Raw genomic sequence first — 18,330 nt, forward strand, 5'->3', positions numbered from 1 at the left:
GGAGAGAGGGGCACTGCCCCCGGGCCCTCAAGCCATCAAGCCACATGGGTAGAGAAGCGGCAAGAAAGGCAAACACAGGGAGCCAACAGTTTCACAGTTAGGTTTTCCACAACCCTGAGGTGCTGTCACTGTGCTCTTGTAGTTTAAGTTTCTAGGGGATCTTTTATTTCTCTAACTTGGGTGAAAAAGTAGGACGTCTCTCTGGCCACTCACCCAGGCAAATTCTGATGGGAACTTCAAGTGCCAGGGATGGCAGCTTCTGTCATGAGAGCCATACAGTTTTATTTCTCCTAATACTAACATTAATGCATTCTAATCTTATGGATGTTTCCTTGTCTCATACTTATGAGAAAGAAACAGCAAAAAAGTAAAATTCAGAATTGTTTTATGCTTTGTTAAGATGGAGTAAAGGGAGGGGAAAACTTCACAGCATATGTCTTTTCATGTTCCCCCACCTCAGCAAAATATAATATAAATATTGAAGAGAATATGAAACGGCCATCCTCTGAAATGCAGAGTGATTTCTAGAGGCTGTTTTTAAAAGATACCACTAATCAATACTTAAGACTTTATTTCATGTCATCCTAGTTATTTATCTCTGTATTCACTCATCTACGGCACTCCAACAATGTTTATAAATAGAATTCTCTTCATTTTTACTCATTCTGTTTATGAATCTGGCTCTGAATTTAGATCCAGGCTCTCAGTTAATCAAACAGAAAAGAGCCACATACCGTTCAATAGTGTCACTAAAAAATCTAGAATGTATTTTATTTCATATTTTGAGTCCATGAAGAAAAATCCACTGCTCCTAAGCAAGATCAAACGATCTTTGAAATTCCTGGTTTAGACGGAAGTGCCACCTAAAAAGTAAGTTAATTTGCCAGGTTTGCATCCTGTGTGACCAGCCCTGAAGGATGCTTCTGGATAACACATATAACAAAGCTATGACTCTGAGCTTTACAACTATGGAGTCAGAAATGTTTTCCCATGTTCTACTACCATTTGACAGTTAGTCTGGGCAGTAAGGAAATAAATGGTACAATTCTGTAAAGAAGGAAAGCTCCAGAAAAAAGAAATCCTCTATTCCAAGGACTCCAAAATCTCAGGGAAGCTGGGGTTAGAGCAAGAAGAATTATGTCAAATACATACAAAGAGGTTCCGTCCAGGAAGAGAGGCGAGAGGCCCCAGCAGAGCTGGGTAAAGATCAGGAGGGTTAGAAAAAATCAGCTCTTCCTCTTCCTCCAAGGCAGCCAGACTCTTTAACAGGTCCGGAGGAAGCAGAGGGGAGCCCTTGGGGTCCTAGTGACAGAAAGGATCACAGTGAGATGCAATAAGGGATGACAAAAGCACAAAGGGGTAAGTAGCATGATTAGGGGGATAAAAGCAACTCAAGTCAAGGAGAAGAATTACAGCAGACAGTATTAAGCAAAGAAGAAAAGGCTCTGAAACACAAGTAAAGTGACACAAGGACAAGGGTGCAAAAGATCAAGACAACAAAAGCAGCAAGAAACACTGACAAACATGGAGCCGAACATAAGAGGTTAATGCGGCCTGTGAGTAAAACAATGTGGTGGAGCAAAGGGGTTAGCATATCCTGGGCTAACAGAGAAACAGCGCTTTTAGAAAATTACAGACACACCTGTTTCTCATGAATAAAGAGAGAAAGGAAGGGGAACTCCACTATCAAAGATAACTGGCTGACTCTGTTCCTCTCAGAAAGCAATTTGTTTCAATACGCAGTAAACCTATTTTTAAACTTAGATGATTCAGCCCAACTGAGAGGAGCTTTGTTTCAGAATTCTCTAACATGCTGTGATAAGAGATTTCCGCACCATCTCTCTGCCAGACCATCACAGTTGCACATCAGTAACGGGATTCCTCAGCTCCCCCAGATCCAATCGGGCTGTGCAATTGTGAGGAGGAGGCCAAGAGCCACACCAGTTAGTCATCAGCACGCTGTAGCACTAATGGATCAGAGCGGCCTTTATAAACATCTACTTGAGAAATTCAAAAGATCTGCAGCCCCAGACCTCTCTCCGCTATGCCTGGTGACAGGAAAGGACACACACCTCAAATGGCATCCTGGGCACCGGATCCTGCTCTGGACGGAAGACTCCTGGCGACCGTTTGCCCCTGCGGTCCATATTTGCTTGCTGTGCCATTACAGCTCTGTTATCGGCCATGCTGTAAGAAGAATCCCAGTAGAATTCCGGGACCTTGACTTCTGAGGGATTATGGTTATATGGCTCCATGGGAAAAGGCTTCATTTTTTTCTCTAGAGGCTGCTGCTGCATTACAGGAGGTTGCAGTGACGGCTCAAACAGTTTTATGGGGTCTTGGGACTGAAGGTAGTAGGGCTGTTTCACAGGCATGATTTTCCCTAATGGGCCTTGAACCTGAGGGGGATTCCACAGCTGTTTGGAGGCATCTGCCTGTTGATACTGAAAAATCAGAGATGCCTGTCATCAGGACTAGGATAAAATGCAATGTTACATTCAATACTCAGAAAATCACAGAATGAACCTGAGAGATTTTACAACCAACGGAACTCAGCAGTCCTTTACCCTTTAGGTTTTTCAATACACAGAGCTTTCTGGGAACAGATGATGGGCACTGAACTCACGTTCCCTTTCCATTCAATTATTTATGAGATTTAATGAACAAATGAGTGTGTGTGTGTGTTCCCCCTTCCTGCCTCAAGTACCGTGGGGTTGACAATATATTTAAGAATGGTGTCCTATCCTTAACACCTCATTAAGATTATGATTCTATTTCCCTTCTGTAGTTAATGTTCAAATAGGAGAGAATTTTTATACAAAGTCCTTTCTACAACGTTGACAAGAAGTAGCAGCAAAGAATGGTACTTAAGATCTATTATCCTTTACAAGAGAAAGGAACACATGTGAAATTGCCTCAACAGCAAAGAGAATATTTTTGCATTCCCATAATCCTTACACAGCAAAAGCATCTGAAAGCCTAACCAGTATTTCTAATGAATCAAACACTGAATAATTTCAGCCTTCCCTCCTTATTTCAGCTGCACAGTACACGCGACTGTAACTTACCTGCTGGAATCCAGAGTGGTGAGGAGGGCTTTTCCCCAAAGCCGGCACAGCTTTTGTGGGGGACTGTTGCTGAGCTAGAGCTTGAACCTGCAACTGGCTTGTAGACTGTGCGGTTGGCTGAGCTGGTAAAGATGTAAGGGGTTGCTGGGAAGGTGGCTGTGGTTGTTGAGGTCCCTGGTTCATTGGCCCTGGTCCAGAGGGCCGTTGCTGGCTGTAAGGAATGTGGGACTGTTTCCCAGCTTGCACCTGGTTTCCTGCTGGAGAGTGAGCTGTAGGCTGAAGAAAGGTTCCTGGGACAGAAACACCAGCTGGGAAGGTGTAACCTGAGCCCATAGAAAATGCCACAGGAGGGGGAATAACATATGTGGGGGGCGGGAACCCTTCAAAATAGAAGAACACAGCAGCTTTAGTTCTAAAGGTACTTAGCAAAAGAAAGACAAAAATAAGTCATCTGAGGGGGACATGGGGTAGGGTAGAGAGGAGGTCCTCTAATAAATTATAAAAAACAGGGATCAACCATCAAGTGAGACTTATCAAGCATCAATCTTTAACTTGATTTCAAGAATTAAATTAGAGTAGTAGTGGCTGCTATTTCTATCCACTGAAGCAACTGGAGTATTCTAAAGGTGGTGTCTTAAATGTCAAGTTTAGTGATGGGAATTCTGCCATGATAACAAACATGCATTTGTATATAAACTAGAGAAATGGCTCAAAAATAACTTCACAAGCATTAGAGAACTACCTTTTAACATTATGGTTTAGTAATATAACTCCAGTAGACTATAAATTATTCAATTAACAAGCAGAAACTCATACACAGATAAGATTAAGTAGAACAAAGTATAAAATGTATATTTACCTGGCCGGCTGGGAAGAGGAGGGAAGGCTCCAGGGTGATGAATGGGGATGAACTGGGAGTTACTTGCTTGACTTGGGGTTTGAGTTACAGGTGTTTTCCTGGCTTCAGACACTGGAGTCTTTCTTAGTTCTGTCTGGGATTTTACCTATGACCAATAGAAGCAAAACTATAATAATCTGAAACTCAAATGTGTCAGAAAGAAGCACCTACTCTAAGAAAGTATTTAAAACCCCATTATGTCCAAAAAAAAAAGCATATGAAGGTATTTAAATATACCTAAATTAAACACGGGAAAATCGAAATAAATTATTTAATCGTCAATAAAAGATATAAGGGCTTAGTTTTACTAGTGTAATTATTTTCCTTTCACAAAATCATAAAAATACTAAATACGGAAAGGACCTGAGAGTTCATGTGTTTTACAAATGAGACACATCTCGCCAACAGGTTAAAAACTTGCCTATAATCTTAAGCCACCTATTATGGACCCCAGGGCCCTTTATACTTGGATTCATTAAACAACATACATGAATTATGAGTTAATAACGATGATTATTAACCCACAGGGGAGATACTTTGGTCCTCAGTTTAATTTCATATGGGCAGCCTTAAGCATACCAGTCAGGTATCCGCCCCCCAGGCTGACACCCCTTTAGAATAAATAAGGATACTTTCAGCAGTAAGGAGCAGGGCCCGAGATCCTACACAATGAGCCACAGAGAATATGATGTCATATGGGTTGCTCAAAATGAGTAAAATGAAGGAAAACAGGTGACATTTACAGAGACCTTAGGATGAGGTACAGAGAGTGGTAATATACTGACTCCTGTCAGGCTTTCTTTAATCATCTAGAAGTAGATTTAAGAGGGAAGAGAGACCAGAAAGGAGATTTTCAGTCTGGCCCTTGTTGGGAGGCAGTTGCAGAGAACGGAGGCAGAGCAGGCAGGAAATACTGGACTCATCCCTAAAACACTGGCCCTTTGGCTTTATAGTTCATTTGGTTTGTTCTTTGCTTTTCCCCAGCACCTCTCTCCCCCCATGCCTTTTCTCATTTTCTACCATGTTTTTCTCTGTTTCTCCCCCTACTATTAATCTTAAAATGCAACTATTATGTTATTTCTCTGTTTCCCCAAAAAACTCTGTAGGTGAAATACCCTGAAGGCACTATTAATTTGCAAGCAGGCTTCAATAAGGGTCCTCATGCCTACTGCAAACAAATACATTTGCCAAAATGTACTAACAAATCAAATGGCTACTTAGGTCTTTGTTCAAACATTAATGGTATAAATGCAAACCAGCACAGAGCAAAGACCTTTTCCGTTTATATGTAATCGTCTGTATCTCTTTGGAAAGGTTTAAGAAAAACAAAGTCACAAATAATTGAGCAGTGTTTACCTTTTCCCAGCAAGAGACTTAAATTCTTACTTTACAAATTCCCATGAGTGAGGATAACACTGAAGTGATATAACGCTACTGGCTGGGACAGGTATAAATGCCAAGAAAAAGAGCCTCGCCTTTTTCCAAGAATATCGTTTATTTCTTATAGTGAACTAAAAAAAAACCAAAAAATTATAAGCCTTAATATATTCTTGGTTCTACTGGATCTATAAAAGACCCCAAATTTCCCAACATAACATTAACAAATGGCAGTTATACTTTCCAAAGAAAATAGAATTCTTCATGTAGTTAATAGGTCTGCAACCGGTCATTTCAAATCACTTAAATTGGAGAGGATTGATAAAAATGTCAAATCAGGTTGAGATTTTTTTTTTTTACTCACATTACAGTTTCCAAGAACTGATGGAGTAGCCACCTACCATAGCTCTTACGTGACCTTACTGTGCAGCATTCAAAGAATGCATTCAAGCTTCCAGAAGAGCCAATTCTCAAGGCTTTAGGAACAAAATGAAAATCTTGCCTTTTGTGTGAGCCTTCCTCTACCTGCATTATAGTTTAAATACAGCTTACCTGCACTGCCACACTCTGCTTTCCTGTTTCCTGTAACTTTTCTAAGATGCATTTCTTGGTTTCTGTTTTCCTCTTGCTGTTGTCCTTCTTTCCATCATTCTTAGTTACAGTAATTCCTTTGCTACAGTCCCTTCTCACCTCTTTGGGAGGAAAACTTCTTCCTTGGTCTCTGTTCACTTCTCGCGGCTTAATGTTCTCTTTGAAGGTGACCATTGGTTTCTCTCCTGGGTCACAGTTGTTGCTTAGATTACGGCCCGTGGACAGCACTGATTTCAGTCCTGGGTTCCCATCCGAAGCCAGTGACTCTATCATGGATGGTTCTTGCAGAATGAGGTTCTCTTTGGCTTCACTGGGGTCTTCCAGTATTAACTCTGGGATTTCTGTGATAAACAACAATTTCCCTACCTCATTTTCACACTGAATCAGCCTAAAAAAGTAAAAATAAATCCATATATGAAAACCATTAACCTAAAAAACACTAACAGTGGAACTGAGTCTGGACCCAACAGTCAGTACATCCCCGGTCCCAAAGACTTGGAGACAGTGGGGTTATCACAGTATAACATATCTATTTTTATATAACCTAAAATGTTTTACAGAAAAATTTAGATTCTCATAATCACTTAGCATCCCCACAACACATTACCATGCCCTTTTAATGTCTTCTACTAATTACAGCTACATTTACTGAGCATGTCTTAAGTACAAGGCACTAGACTAGGCCCTTGAAGTGGTAATCTGTAATTCCTCATTTATAGGTGTAAAAACCAGAGCTCAGAAGGACTAAGTTCATTCAAACATGCAACCATTTAAGTGCTTACAGTAGCCTGAATATAGAACTTAATATGAGGATTGATAGAAATTAATATGAAACAGTTATTGACTTTGGAAAGGTTATAATCAACTGGGGAGATCCTAAGGACACACACCTAGGGAAGTGGCAGAACTAGAAACTTAACGGACTCTGAGCTGTCCTGACTGAAACTGACCACCATGCCCATCAATACAAATCATCATAACTGTGAACATACCATTTAGTTAGATTTACACAGATGTTTATAAATTAGAGCAGAAGCTCATGATTAACAAGGGAGACAAAGCCTATTTCTCTACACTAGGCAGTGTAATAGGGAGAACAGAGATTAAATGGAGTATACTTAGGATCACCAGGGTCATAATTTGATATTGTGTTACCAACATTTTGACTTAAGAGTTTATAATCAATAGCATTATGCCAGAGCCTGAAACACATGTGGGGTGTGTAAGTGTATCTGATTAGAAATACCTTGGCTGATTATCGGCGATCCATTTGCCTATAGAGATCAAGCGCTGCTGCCGTATTTGTCGTTGCTGACCTTCTTTGTCTCCTGTAATACCCTGGTGGCCTTTGGAAAAATCCAAGTTCCTAAAATTGATATAAGCAAATTATACAAAATTAAACTTCTAAAGATATTTCCCAGGCAACCAAATTCACCTATTTAACTGCAATGGTTTCAGATTTTTCTATACAGGCTAGCTACTTGATGTAATCAACTGCACTTCAATATAAGCTCCCAAAGATTTGAAGTACAATGAAACAAAGCAAAAAAGAACATGCAAATTCATTACATTAACATACTTTTACTTAAATTTTACTTTCTAAATGAGGAGCTCAAATAAATCACAATATTTTATTAGGAAAGATAATTTTACTATAAAAGTTTTCATTAACACTTTCCTTGTATTCTGTGTAATTTGTTTGAAATGACCATTGCAATGCTAGGGGTCTCTGAGTATGCCTATTCTAACAAACTGCTAATCTATGCACTTCAGGTGGCCCTAAATCAGAAAAATGTATACATATCACAAAGTATATAGAGCAAAAATCTCATTGATATTAGAAAGGTAAATCAACCTGAAAAAAATAAGGATTTTTCAGATTTCTCCTCATTAAATGATTTTTTTTAAAAGCATCTAAACAGGGGCGCCTGGGTGGCTCAGTTGGTTAAGCAACTGCCTTCGGCTCAGGTCATGATCCCGGAGTCCCGGGATCGAGTCCCACATCGGACTCCCTGCTCAGCAGGGAGTCTGCTTCTCCCTCTGACCCTCCTCCCTCTCATGCTCTCTGTCTCTCATTCTCTCTCTCGCAAATAAATAAAATCTTAAAAAATAAATAAATAAATAAAAGCATCTAAACATTGCCAGGTAGTAGGCTAGATGCCGAATACACAAAGATAAATGAGAAAGAGAAAGAGTCTCTGTCATAAGGATGAAATTAAGAGACTATGAATCAATTTGATGAGTATTACAATAAAAACTATGCAAAGAATAAGCACAGTAATAATAGGAGGGCTTGTTCCTTCTGATAAGCTCTGAAAAGGTTTCACAGAGTGTTACCAGAGCTAGACTTTGACAGGTGTGGTTAAGTACATACAGGTTGGTAAGGGAAGGGCAGAAGAGGAAAATGGACTGTTCCAGGCAAAGTCTTGGAGGAATAAAAATAGTTAAGAACAGGACACAGTGGATGTATAGTATGTTAAGTATTAGGGGACAGGAGGGTGGAGGTGGCAGAAAATATGGTTGAAAAATCAAGCACTTGGACATGAAGCTAAAAAAAATATTGGAACCACTGGGGGTGACTGAATTGAAGTCTTTGCATCAGTAATGGGACATTAACAGGTCTATCTTTAAAATATAATCATGGAAGCATGGCAGAAATGACCTAAAGAAGGAGAGGGACTCTTCGTAGGGAGGTTGGTTAGGAAGCTTTTTATACTCCAGGTTAATGGTGACAAAACCCTGAACTAAAGGGAAATAAATCGGAGGAGTTGGATCTAAACACATAATTACAAAGACTTGGTGAGAAAGATTAATGGAAATAAGGATTTTTCTTTTTTTTTAGAGTTCATGTAGGTGGTTAATGGCACACAGATAAATATAGAAAGATCATTTTTTGCTGACCAGATAGGAAAATAAGAGCTCTTTTGGGTCATATTAAAGTCTGAAATGTATAAGGGATATCAGATTGTTAAAATAGGAGTCCAAACTCCAAAATAAAAGTCAGAACTGAAAATTTTGGACTTACTATCCAAGAGATGAAAGCTCAAGACAAAAGGATGGATCTGATCACCAGGGAGAATACAGAAGGTGGGAAGGGAAGGGTAGGAAAGACCTCTGGAGGATAATACTCTGAGGCATGTGGTACAGAGAAAGTGAAAGAGACGGAGTATGATGGCAGAGCTGAGAAAAAGGAGGCTTCATGAAGGAATGGGATCAATAGACTCAATGCTAGAGAAAACTGAACAGGATGAAAATTGTAAAGTCAATGGAGTCTGGTAACCAGGAAGGCACTAATAGTTTAAGTTGCAGGAGGCTGAGAAATGACTGGGAGTGAAGCAGGGTCACACACTAACTATACCCTTTTAAGAAGTCTGATGATGAAGAGAAAGGGCAACATCAGAGAAAGATGGGGTTGTGAATTTTTAAAAAGAAAAGGTATACCCGAATGTTACTAGGCTACTAAAAGAAGTAACTGGTTATTAAAAAAATAAAAAGATACTGGAAATAGAACAGAGAGAGGGTAACAGGTAGGGAGGCAAGAAGGGGTAGGATCAAGGACACAGATGAGAGAGTTACACTTGAAAAGGAATAAAGTTATTCCTCTGAAAGGAGAAGAGACAAGAATGACTATAAAAACAGTTTTATCATCTTTATTGATATGAAAAATGTCAAGCAATATCCTTTGGTTTACATTTAGTTCCCATTTTTGAGACTTCCCCTCTAATTTCAACAAAGTATAAAACTATAAAAAAAAATCCAGTGTATAAATATCACTTGGGAGAAGCAATTTTCTTTTTCTTTCCTTTCCTCCATATTTGTAAAAGCACTTAGTATTGTATTACACAGTAGGTAAACAGATGACATATACAAATCCATTTCATATCAAAAACTTCTGCTTTTAGTTGCTGTTAGGAAAATAAGGCAAAGTTGGGATAAATCAAAGTTTCTTCTACACCCAAGCCTGATTTCCATTTTAATGCTGTAATCACTGGTAATGAAATAAACCTCATTCAGCTGCCACCTACCTGAAAGAAGGTCTCAAAGCCAAGAATCCTTGTAACTCAAACTCCTCTGGAAGTGGTGTAGCTACAGAAAGGCAGAAAGCAAAGATTTGTAAACATTTTAATTAAAAAACTGTTATTCAGCAGAATGCTGTTCACTAAATGAAGGAAATGACAATCTTCTATACAGAAAAAAAATGCTATCTATAATGCTCAGAGTTCTCTGCTCTTCTCTACAGTAATCCTGGTAACAGAACTCATCTATCAAATTCCTGCAGGTTGCCTCTGGGCCCTTGACATTGTCCTCTGCTACTTACTCACTACTCAATGCTGAGGAGGATGGAGATGATGGGACCTTTTTTTCCCTAGCAGCCTTAAAAATTCATAGCCTCAGATCCAGTAATCCCATTGTTTAGATTATCTCCTTGTTACTCAAAGTGTTGAATAACAATACCGACATCACCCAGGAGCTTGTAAGAAATGCAGAATCTTAGGCACTATTCCAAACCTACTGAATCATAAACTGCATTTTAACAAAATCCCAGGTGATTCATTTGCAAATTAATGCTTGAGAAGCACTGATCTGATGGGAGTAAAATAATCAGAAAGGAGTCAAACTATAGATTGTTCAGTGCAGAATTATTTATATATGGGGAAAATTTTAAAGCAAATAGACAATGATTAAATACATGATGCATATCCACAGGGCAGAATTATCATGCAGCCAGTAAAAATCATGTTTCAAAATGTTCAAATGGCAAAGGAAAATGCTAGCAATATAATGTTAACTTTAAAAAGCAGGCCCAGGGGCGCCTGGGTGGCTCAGTTGTTAAGCATCTGCCTTCGGCTCAGGTCATGATCCCAGGGTCCTGGGATCGAGCCTCGCATCGGGCTCCCTGCTCCGCGGGAAGCCTGCTTCTCCCTCTCCCAGTCCCCCTGCTTGTGTTCCCTCTCTCGCTGTGTCTCTCTCTGTCAAGTAAATAAATAAAATCTTTAAAAACATAAAAAAATAAAAAAATAAATAAATAAAAAGCAGGCCCAAAGCTTATCAGATATCAATCACAGGCAGGTGTATGTACACATAAGAAAAATGTCCCAAGAAATACACTATCATGTGAATAGCACAAAGTATCTTTGTATGACAGAACCATGGGTTACTCCTGTTCTTAATGTTTGAATGTCCAAGATGTTCTATGATAAGCAAGTATTACTTTAACAGAGTAATGCTGTTCACATTAGTTCCTTTAAAAAAAAATAGTAAGAATAAGGAGGAAGGGAAGAAGACAGAAAGAATTTAAAGGTATTGCACTCTTTGGACTCCTATTCAAATATAGCTAAACAGGAGAATACGCTGCTGGAAGAACTGGAAGAACATTACCTCTACTTCTATCCTCTTAATCATGATGAGTACAGAGTTCGAAGTCACTTCTGAGATACACTGAACTTGAAGTCAAACACTTAACAAAAGCCTGTTTTTTCTTTGGCCTTAAGCCTAGTATTAGTGATACAGAACAATGTCAACAACATAAGATTAAGGTAGCCCTTACCATTAGTACTTGAAAGATCCTCTTCATGGGGATGGAAACTATTTAGAAGAGAAATTAGCCAGGGCCAAATGCTGTAAATTAAAGAGACATTTCAGACTTTGTTTAAAATAGAGAAAACCAGAACACCAATAAGCCATGACAGTGTTATCTAAGGGCCTAGACTTTATGTATTTTTCCCCTTGCTTCAGCATTTTAAAGGCTGTATGATTTCCTAAAACCTATTTTCAAAGATGTTTAGATAAAAGATACACAAGAAGGGTCAAATTTGCACAACAGAGACCTACTACTGTAGATCATTTCCAAGGCTCCTAATGTAACAATTAGTGAAAATAATTGTTAGTTTTAAACACTGATAATTGATACTTACTGAGAACACACTGACTAGAGAAACAACATACTATGTTTTGATAGAGCTGTCACATTCATTATGTTATGGAACCCACTGCTAGTTCTTAATCTGTGACAGGGTATGGGTAGGGTACACCATAGACAAATTACATTCTCTATTCAGAATATGCCTTTTTCTTTATGATACCAAAAAATCCACATACTGTTAAAATATCAAGGTAAACTGAAAGCTTTCATTTGTCACTGTAAAATCAAAAGCTCCTAAGAAACATCAGAATTATTCTGAGTAGAGATTACAGAGAAAACGGTGAGAGCCAAAATAATTTCCAATCTTCTATGCTCAAAACAAGCAAATATAACTCAAATCGGGTGTTACTCTAAGGCAGTATCAACAGTATCAAACAGAAATAATGGAAAAAGTAAAAAATCACTTCTCTTCATCTTATAAACAGAAAATTGGAGCATATTGTAAGAGGTAAGAAACTGGTTTTATTCAATTTCACTTTGAAATGTGAAAAATGCTTTTTCCCCATGATGGCAGCCAGGTATCGGCGGGGGAGGGGCAGAGGAGACGGGACACACAGGGAGCCAGAAATCCTTAAGATTGTGTCTCACATGAGAAATTCAAACAAATAAATGAAAAGCATGCAGAGGTCTTCAGTTCAATTTTCAGAGAGTAGGTGGAAAATACAAAGTCTTCCATTGTTCAAATGCTGTGTGTTAGGAAGCAGTTTCTACATATCTATGAATATCAAACAAACAAAGCACATAAGCTAATATGAAATTGTAAGACACTTACTACTGTCTTTCATCCACCACTGCCTCCTGAAAGACCCTGGGTCTGAGTCTCAGCCAGTCCATGGAGACCTTGACTGCAGGAAGGGGATACGCATTGTAGGACTCCTCCTGAGACTTGTTCTGGAGAGGACACTTGCACAGGATGCCAAGAAAAGACACTTAAAGAAAAAATGTATTTAGGAAGCATAAGATATTTGAAACTACGTACCAGTCCAAATTAAACTATCATTATAAGCCTTCTTAACACAAATACCTCATAGCTTTTTTCTAAAAAGGCATTTTTTCCTATGTTAAAAATGTTACAGGGGTGCCTGGGTGGTTCAGTTGGTTAAGCATCTGCCTTCAGCTCAGGTCATGATCCCAGGGTCCTGGGATTGAGCCCCGCATCGGGCTCCCTGCTCAGCGGGAGCCTTCTTCTCTCCCTCTCCTGCTCCCCCTGCTTGTGTGCTCACTCTCTCTCTCTCTGTCAAATAAATAAATAAAATCTTAAATAAAAGATGTTACAGATATAGTTGATGAGGGGAATGTGAGTAGATAAAAGGATAGAACTTAGGGTTTAGGCCTCCTGATTCAATATTAGGAAATATAGGACACATTTTCATATGTCACTAGTACTCTGTTACAATGATGAAAATGCCTAAGATTATGCTTTCCAAAGAAGACAGCACAGAAAATTAAATGATTTAATACTTACTAAAGAGGGCCAGCAATTGTGTCCAACACAGCTGCTCATCTTGGCTATAACTATGCTGCTCCGTTTCATTGCTAAAGTCACGAAGGTGATGAAGTTGAAACAGGTTAATGACAGTGACGTGAACTAACTGCTGAGAGTTGAAAGCTTTTTGGAATAGCAGCCTCTGTAAAAGACAACAGAAATACTGCATATATTATCAAGAACAGGAGCCACTTTCCACACAAGAATTAAACTGGTGGTCTGCATTTAGCCACATGACTAACAGAGCTATGGATGAGTAAATGTCTCCACCCTTAATCCCAGCATTTTAATCGAGTCTGATGTGGTCTGATGTTTCTCATGCTGACTCTTTGCCTTGAAAGGAATTAGCCCAGACACCACAGAGCTCTCTGAGCTGTTTTTCACAATACTTTTCCCTGAGAAACTGCGTATTTTTTAATATGATGAGGAAAAAGTTTTGGGCATCAGTTAATAAATGTATACATCTTAATCCATCAGAAGCGGTTTTATAAGAAATGCATACATAGTAAAATATTAAGTTGGAATCAATGACTAGAAAGTAGATGTACACAGTAAAAAGGAAAATTTCAAACTAAAAGACTAAAAAATGTTTTTGAACTGTTGATCATACGTACGTAAGTTATACATAAAGTATGACTTCCAAAATTTGTCATAAAGTTTACTCTTTCAAAGGCTTGACACATTTAAAAAAACTTATTTATAAATGAGTTAGATAGCAAGAACCTACTTTGGAACACAGGGTAAATAATATACTAAAACAATTAATAATGTGTTATAGGCAACTTCTACAAATTATAACACTGACATTTTCCCCTTTTAGAAAAGCACATGCATGATCTTCACCATCAAATTTTTTTTACTTAATAACTACGTGTTGTTCATAGCAACCTGCTAAACAGGTTATTATAAGAAAGAAATCACCTAACTATGCTCTCAGCTGTGGCCTCAACTTACTCACCCTTCTACCTTTAGCATCCGCAGTAATTTCAGCTTATTCCCATATAAAATATTTTTCAAACGCAAGTCCTAACCAAACTGACAGCTACTAGAGATGATATCCTGGCTTCACATTTAACCTATAGCCAACATTAATGACAGTGACGTGAACTAACTGCTGAGAGTTGAAAGGGGATTCACTGTCACTAGCCTTATGGTGGGAAACAGATAACCTTAATTACAGTTCTACCAGCAGTGAGGAGGTCCTACCATCTCAGAAATTTAGAGCTGCCTTTGTCCAGCTCCAAAGATTTTTTTTTCTATTTATATAAAGAATCTGAAATATCCAGAGTAAGTTTTATGATTCTATTAGCAAGGTCTTTTACATTATCATGGCAGAAAAGTACAATTCAATTCCACTTAAACTACTCTCTCTCTCAGCCTCCTTGCCATCTGCCATGCCAGTATATACATCTAGAATGCTTATTCCTTTTCCAAAGGCATCAAGCATTTTTCTTTCCTTTCTTTTGTAAAACATCCTGAAATCGTATCTCTTCTTCAGATCTCTCCCATGGAAGTTCTCCTTCAATCTCTACATCCAACCTTTTAGATAAACTGACCATTTACACAAATACATAATATTGGCATAAAATGAGAATATTAGCTTGTATTTTTCAAAAAGCATTTTTTTCTTATGAGTAAAATTTAACAATGTATCTACTAATCCACAGGCATTTTATTTTAGGTGGCAATACCCAATAGAAGACAATTACAGCCCTTTAAGGGATTGTCAAAGCACAGACTTTGTCTTGCTCTCCCTTCTATCTCCAAGAGCCTAGAAAAGTGTATGGTACACAGTAGGTACTCAATAAGTACTTAGTGAAGGCATAATCCACACCTTTGTAAGTAAATGTGTAACTATTTGGTTGTAATTTCATAAAATTTAGATTGCACTGTAGTAGGAAGAGCGCCTCACCAGGAACAAAATCAGATCAGAACTGACACACTGTTACTCAAAGATGCTTTCAATAGGGGCGCCTGGGTGGCTCAGTTGGTTAAGCGTCTGCCTTCAGCTCAGGTCATGATCCCAGGGTCCTGGGATCGAGTCCCACACTGGGCTCCCTGCTCCGGGGGGAGCCTGCTTCTCCCTCTGCCTCTCTCTCTCTCTGTTTTTCATGAATAAATAAATAAAAAATCTTAAAAAAAAAAAGATGCTTTCAAGAGCAGTTGAGGAATATACTGAGCTAAATACCATGAAAAAACAGCACATAGTCTCATTTCCTAAACCCCAGGCCTTAAATCTTTCAATAAACCTCAACCTAGGAGCTAATGATTGCTAGTTAGACAGATACACTGAAGTTTACATGTAGATGATACTAATCATCTACATATGCTTTAGAAACACTTTTGAATATTTGCTCAACTATGCTAAAATTTCATTCCGACAATGTTCTTCTGATGTTTCAGAAATGAGTAAAGTTTAAAATAGATCTGCCTCATACTATGTTTAACTTCAGAGTGTTGGAATGATACTTCAAAGTGTATTTACAACTGCCCACATAACCCCCGCAACTTTATATACAGAAATACATATTTGAGGGGCACCTATGTGGCTCAGTCAGTTAAGTGTCGGACTCTTGGTTTTGGCTTAGATCATGATCTCAGGGTCCTGAGATTGAGTCCCAAACTGGGCTCCGCCCTCAGTTGCTCAGGGTGGAGTCGCTTGTCCCTGCCCCTCCCCCCAGCTCAAGTGCATGCATTGCATGCTCTCTCTCAAATAAATACATAAAATCTTAAATATATATATATATTTGAAGAGAATATCAGTGTTTGAGGTCGAATCGAATGCAAAATGACTAGATTCTAGACCAGAATAACTTACATAGAGAAGATTTCATTAAGGTAGTTTCCCCCTCTCTCCCCACTTAGGAAGTATATCTTTCATAGACACAGAGCCAGGAGCAATCTCAAGAGGTCATCTGGTCCAATCCCCTGCTATTTTACAGAACTGTACCTAAACCATCCAAGAAAGATGGCTGTCAACCTGACTTTTAAGTCCTCAAAAGAGAGAATCCCCAACAACCCCCTACGGATCTCTTTTTTAAGATAGATTTAATTTCAGTTCTGACCTCAGAAGAGACAAAGATAATTTATTTTAAAATAATCCTTCATATATCTGAACACTTAAAATAAAACTATTTAGATTTGTTTGTTCTGTCCAGGCAGAAGAGCTTAGGACATAAAAATTAGCTGTTCCTTTCATGCACCCGACTCTATAAATCATGGGCTAAAAGTTTAAATAGGCCACCAAAAGAAGCAGAAAACAACAGGGGACTCTAGAAGCTTATTTTAAAACAAACTATTTCTCTTATAGTTATTTAGTACAATCTCTTATACATAAAAAGTGTCAACTGCAAAAATGATTACCTGCAAAAACTACTTCGCGTTGACTATATTTGGTTAATTTATGTCTCTTAAGTATCTAAGTTCTACAATCTCTGGAATGTGTTACTTTTATAATACTTATAAAACTGTAATGCAGTTATAGACAATTCCCTAAGTGTTTAGATACCCAGAAGTAACCAACTAATATAAAATGTTCTTTAGACTGTCTTGTTCGCTGTTGACCCCAGTGACTAAAACAGTGACTGACACAACAGGCAGTCAAATTATTTGTTGAATAAATGAATTAAAAATAAAGTTAATATTTAATCTTGACTCCTGCCATATTTTACATATTATACTACATCTAAACTGTTAATTTAATATACTAATAAAAGATCATTTTCATATGAACAAAGGTTACTTAATTTTATCTCCTTACACAAATTAGTAAAATATAGTCCTGTTGAATCAAATTCTCATTCCTTTCCTTCGAACTACCACAAATCCCAATGGATCAAAGCACAATGAGAATAAAGAACTAGGTTTACAGAATGGAAATATTATAAAGTAGGTACGAGAAGCCTACCTAAGAATATAAAAACCATCAAAAGTAGTACTTTCAAAACTGAGAAAGAAAGGTGCTTGATCTGAGAAGGAAGGAAGGAGTTGTTTTTTCCCACTTGGGTACCTTCTGCCAAATGGCAGCTACTTAGTGAAAACACTGCTGCGATGCTTCTCTAAAGACGGTATCTCTGTTTAAATTGAGGGGATGCTGTATGCAAGAATTCCATATGCTTCAAATTTAATTTTACCCAACAGTTCACAGTTAAATAATGACATAAAAACTAGAAGTCAGCTTCCCCCAAATCTTATGCTTCCTGATTCAGACAAGACAAAAAGTTCTCTATTTTTAAAATCTAACCTTAAACTGTTCTTCCAATTTCTCTCGAAGAGGGCTCAACTTTTCCAAGCTCTTACTCAGGTACACATGACCGTGGAATTTAATAAAGGCCTTGATGAAGTCAGAAACACCCCATTTGGTTTTCACTTCATCCCGGCTGAAATGAAAGAAAAATTTTCATGAATCTTAAGCAGCAAAATGGCTAACACCTCTTAACAGAGGTTTCAGTCTGCAAAAACACATTATTTGAGCACCTGATACACAAGGAGAGGATTCTGCATCTAACTTTTCATCTGCAATGCACTCAGATGAGTCATCAGTATTCAGCAGCCTGTACTCCTCTACTAGGAACAAATCAGATGCAGATTGCTTGAAACTCAAGCAACAACTACATGCAACACTATTAAAATATATCTGTGTTTTTAGAAATTAGGCAAACAGAAGAGAAACACAAGTAACTATTAGTTCTCGCATGCCCAAATTTGACAGGTGAAGGCTACCAGATTACACCAACTCCTCTTGGAAAAGTCAACCCTACCTTTCCAGTGCTTTAGAAAGTGCTTTTTGTAGATTAGTGGAGGCAGCTGGGAAAGGAAACTTCACAGCGATGCTTCTGCAGTAGTAGAAAATTGTGGTCAGATGGTCTCCTTTGGAAGAAGCTAAGATAGCCAACTGATTATAAGGCTGACCTAGAGGAGAAAGTGAAGATTCTAAAGTAACCCAAGATGTACAATCTTGCCATCAGAATACAGATGATCAGTTTTT

At 38.3% G+C, this 18,330-nt stretch overlaps 1 protein-coding gene across 7 annotated transcripts in view; it reads right to left on the reverse strand.

The window, feature by feature from the left end:
• The window catches only part of SMG7 (SMG7 nonsense mediated mRNA decay factor), a 55,576-nt gene that overhangs the window by 5,680 nt on the left and 31,566 nt on the right, over window positions 1-18,330 (reverse strand). For 3 of the 7 annotated variants that reach the window (XM_081824732.1, XM_081824729.1, XM_081824728.1), the window contains exons 7-17: window positions 18,104-18,254; window positions 17,587-17,722; window positions 13,323-13,485; window positions 12,630-12,786; window positions 11,483-11,553; window positions 9,960-10,020; window positions 7,181-7,300; window positions 5,896-6,322; window positions 3,928-4,072; window positions 3,069-3,448; window positions 2,073-2,444 (exon numbers count right to left, since the gene is read on the reverse strand). In XM_081824732.1, coding sequence (XP_081680858.1) covers window positions 2,073-2,444; window positions 3,069-3,448; window positions 3,928-4,072; window positions 5,896-6,322; window positions 7,181-7,300; window positions 9,960-10,020; window positions 11,483-11,553; window positions 12,630-12,786; window positions 13,323-13,485; window positions 17,587-17,722; window positions 18,104-18,254 — 2,183 coding nt within the window. Of the gene's footprint in view, window positions 1-1,152; window positions 1,303-2,072; window positions 2,445-3,068; window positions 3,449-3,927; window positions 4,073-5,895; window positions 6,323-7,180; window positions 7,301-9,959; window positions 10,021-11,482; window positions 11,554-12,629; window positions 12,787-13,322; window positions 13,486-17,586; window positions 17,723-18,103; window positions 18,255-18,330 lie in introns of all 7 variants that reach the window. The other 4 variants (XM_081824730.1, XM_081824726.1, XM_081824727.1 and 1 more) reach the window with 3 other exon arrangements.

The sequence above is a fragment of the Leptonychotes weddellii genome, chromosome 6 (genome assembly GCF_054177405.1).
Source record: "Leptonychotes weddellii isolate Sample4059 chromosome 6, ASM5417740v2, whole genome shotgun sequence".
In the NCBI taxonomy this organism is placed as follows: Eukaryota; Metazoa; Chordata; class Mammalia; order Carnivora; family Phocidae; genus Leptonychotes; species Leptonychotes weddellii.